Below are 2,954 nucleotides of genomic sequence, written 5' to 3' on the forward strand. Positions count from 1 at the left end.
GATTGTACTGTGATTAACTGTGTTTATTGTGAGTGTACTTTACTTAACAGCTAATTTTCATGTATGAGTGAGTACAACATGTTTGTCTATGTGCTTCTGGGTTTTCTCACAAAAGATAATAAAGAACTTTAGAAACTAAACAACAAACCAAATAATGCAGTTATAATGGGGTATACCTCTAAATAGAATTCTCAGTAGAAGAAACTAAAGTGGCTGAGAAACACTTGAAAAAATGTTCAACATTCTAAGTCATCAGGCAAATGCATATTGAAACTACTTTGAGCTGTCGTCTTACACTTGTAAGAATGGTTAAGATCAATAACACAAGTGACAGCTAATGTTGGAAAGGATATGGAGCAAGGGAATTCATTGCTGTCACAGGTTCAAATTTATACAGGCACTGTGGAAATCAATATGATATCTTCAGATAATTGGGAGTCAATTTACCTCAAGGTCCAGTTATACCTCTATTGTGCATATACTCAATGTTACTCTTCCATCTTACCACAAGGACAATTGCTCATCTAGGTTCTATCTGACTTGGACCTGATTACACACTTGTCTATCTTATTTCTTCTCTGTAGTTAGTTCATACAATTTCTTTCATGTGTACTCTGTACTGTTGTTTTGTTTACTTGTTTGTGTATGTTTGTTAATTGGCATTTTTCTTGCAAGGTGATTCCCCTTTAAAAGGTTACAGAATTGAGAGAGGTGAACACCCTCTTCAGTTTTCTTTTAAAGTGATTTGGTGATTACATTATAACAACTATGTAATGGAGTAAGATAGTGAGCACCAGAATTGTATGAATATACTGTCAAAGAATTATACATTTACAATGTTGTCAGTATCATGCTTTCTGTTGTTCACATGTATGGATTGTTTTAGAATGCAATGACCTATGATGATGTGTATGTTAACTTCACTTGGGAAGAGTGGACTTTGCAGGATCCTTCCCAGAAGAATTCTACAAAGAGGTGATGATTGAGACCTACAGGAACATCACTACTATAGGTAAGACAGTGTATTTTCCTTTACATTTTAAAATAGGCAGACAACTCTTTCTTGGTTTTGGATGTTCCTGTGTAATTTGATTGAGAAAGAAGAGTGAGGTGAATAAATCAGGCATGTTTCTAAGATTCACTGAAGATAGTAACATAAATTTTACAATGTTTTCAATAATATAAATTTTCTGGTACTCTATTTTAGGATACAGTTGGGAAAATCATAATATTGAAGAACATTTTCAAAATTCTAGAAGACATGCAAGGTAATTTTCTTGTGTAAGCTGATAAAAATATGCCTGTGAAGAAATTATATTGTGTCCAGGAAATTTTAAAAAAAAGCAACTGTGTAAATAAGTACCTCTAAAAGTACATTGATGATTATTAAATTCTCACAAAAACATCAATCTCAATTTCAGGTTGGTGAATTGAATTTGCAGGGCATTCTTTTAAGAACAATGTCAAAGAAACAATTCCCCAAAAGATATTACCATTAAAATCATAACACCATGAGAGCTATGCTGTAGAACTGTCAGTCTTTTTATTTCATAACATTCATATTACAAAAGTTACAGACAGTGAAGTGGTGATGAGTATATTGTCAAAACTTTCTGTTAAGCAAATAGTCCATAGTAAAGCTAGTGTGACTCATATGCTTGTGACTGTGCTGTTTAGTGAGTGGGGCAGTTAGAGTCAAAAGTCAAGGGATGTTGTTGAGGAGAAACTTTAATCCCTAGTTCACAAGTCTATGAGGACAGAAAGTCAAACAGAATTCAATGGGGAAATCTATTATCTGCTATTCTTCCTTTACTAACTATATCACATGTCCTATGGAAACAAGCCATGTGAGCATAGGAATAAGGAAGACATGAGAAACCTCATTCGTATAAAATCAGAAGATATGTAGCAGTCTCCACATTGAGTATACTTGTTGAATTTGATTAAAGTATACAAGTAATTGATTTTCTATCTTCATTGTTAATATATTAACAAAATCACACTACAAAGAAGCCCTATGAGTACTAGGACTGCTTAAATAAAACATGGGTGTAAAAACAATGATGAAATCTTAAGAACTGATTCCTCTTGACAATTAGACCAAATTTAATTGTAATTCATATAGATATAAAGAGTCAACAGTGTAATGATTATGGTAAAGATTTTACATGTGCTTGCAGGCATGAAAGAAGTCAAACTGGAGAGAAGAAACCTTTCATATATACTGAATGTGGTAAAACCGTTGTATATGAGAGTCATCTTCAAAGGCATGAAAGTGCACCTATGGGAAAGAAACAATTTCAATGTAATCAGTGTGTTAAAGCCTTTGCACATCACAATAATCTTCAAAGGCATAAAAGAACACATACTGGAGAGAAACCCTATGAATGTAATCAATGTGGTAAAGCCTTTGAACGACATGATAATCTTCAAAATCATAAAAGAACACATACAGGAGAGAAACCCTATGAATGTAATCAGTGTGTTAAAGCCTTTGCACATCACCAAACTCTTCAAATGCATAAAAGAAGACATACTGGAGATAAACTATGAATATAAACAATGTGTTAAGGCCTATGCTCATCACAGTACTCTTCAAATACATAAAAGAAGACATCCTGAAGAGAAACCCTATGAATGTAATCAATGTGGTAAAGTCTATGCTCATCACACTACTCTTCAAATACATACAAGAAGACATGCTGAAGCAAAAGCCTATGATCATAATTAACATGGTAAAGATTTTCGTCATCACAGTCATCTTCAAATGCATGAAAGATCACATGCTAGAGAGAAACACCATGAATTTAGTCAATGTGGCGAGGACTTTCTTCACACACAGTACTCTTCAAATGCATGAAACACCACCTACTGGAGAGAAGCCCTATGAATGTAATCTGTGTGATAAAGCTTTTGTATGTATCAGTAGTCTTTGAAATCATTAGAAAAAGTCA

At 33.5% G+C, this 2,954-nt stretch overlaps 1 protein-coding gene across 1 annotated transcript; it reads left to right on the forward strand.

Annotated features, from left to right (window-relative positions):
* The first annotated feature begins 907 nt into the window (after positions 1-907).
* Positions 908-2,661, forward strand: LOC128112371 (zinc finger protein 431-like). Its single transcript, XM_052741400.1, has 3 exons — positions 908-1,012; positions 1,208-1,268; positions 2,181-2,661. The coding sequence occupies exons 1-3, from the start codon at positions 979-981 to the stop codon at positions 2,551-2,553; spliced, it is 468 nt and encodes a 155-aa protein (XP_052597360.1). The 5' UTR covers positions 908-978; the 3' UTR covers positions 2,554-2,661.
* The last annotated feature ends 293 nt before the right edge of the window (positions 2,662-2,954 follow it).

This window comes from Peromyscus californicus, unplaced genomic scaffold, assembly GCF_007827085.1.
Source record: "Peromyscus californicus insignis strain IS unplaced genomic scaffold, ASM782708v3 Scaffold_170__1_contigs__length_76061, whole genome shotgun sequence".
Lineage (NCBI taxonomy): Eukaryota > Metazoa > Chordata > Mammalia > Rodentia > Cricetidae > Peromyscus > Peromyscus californicus.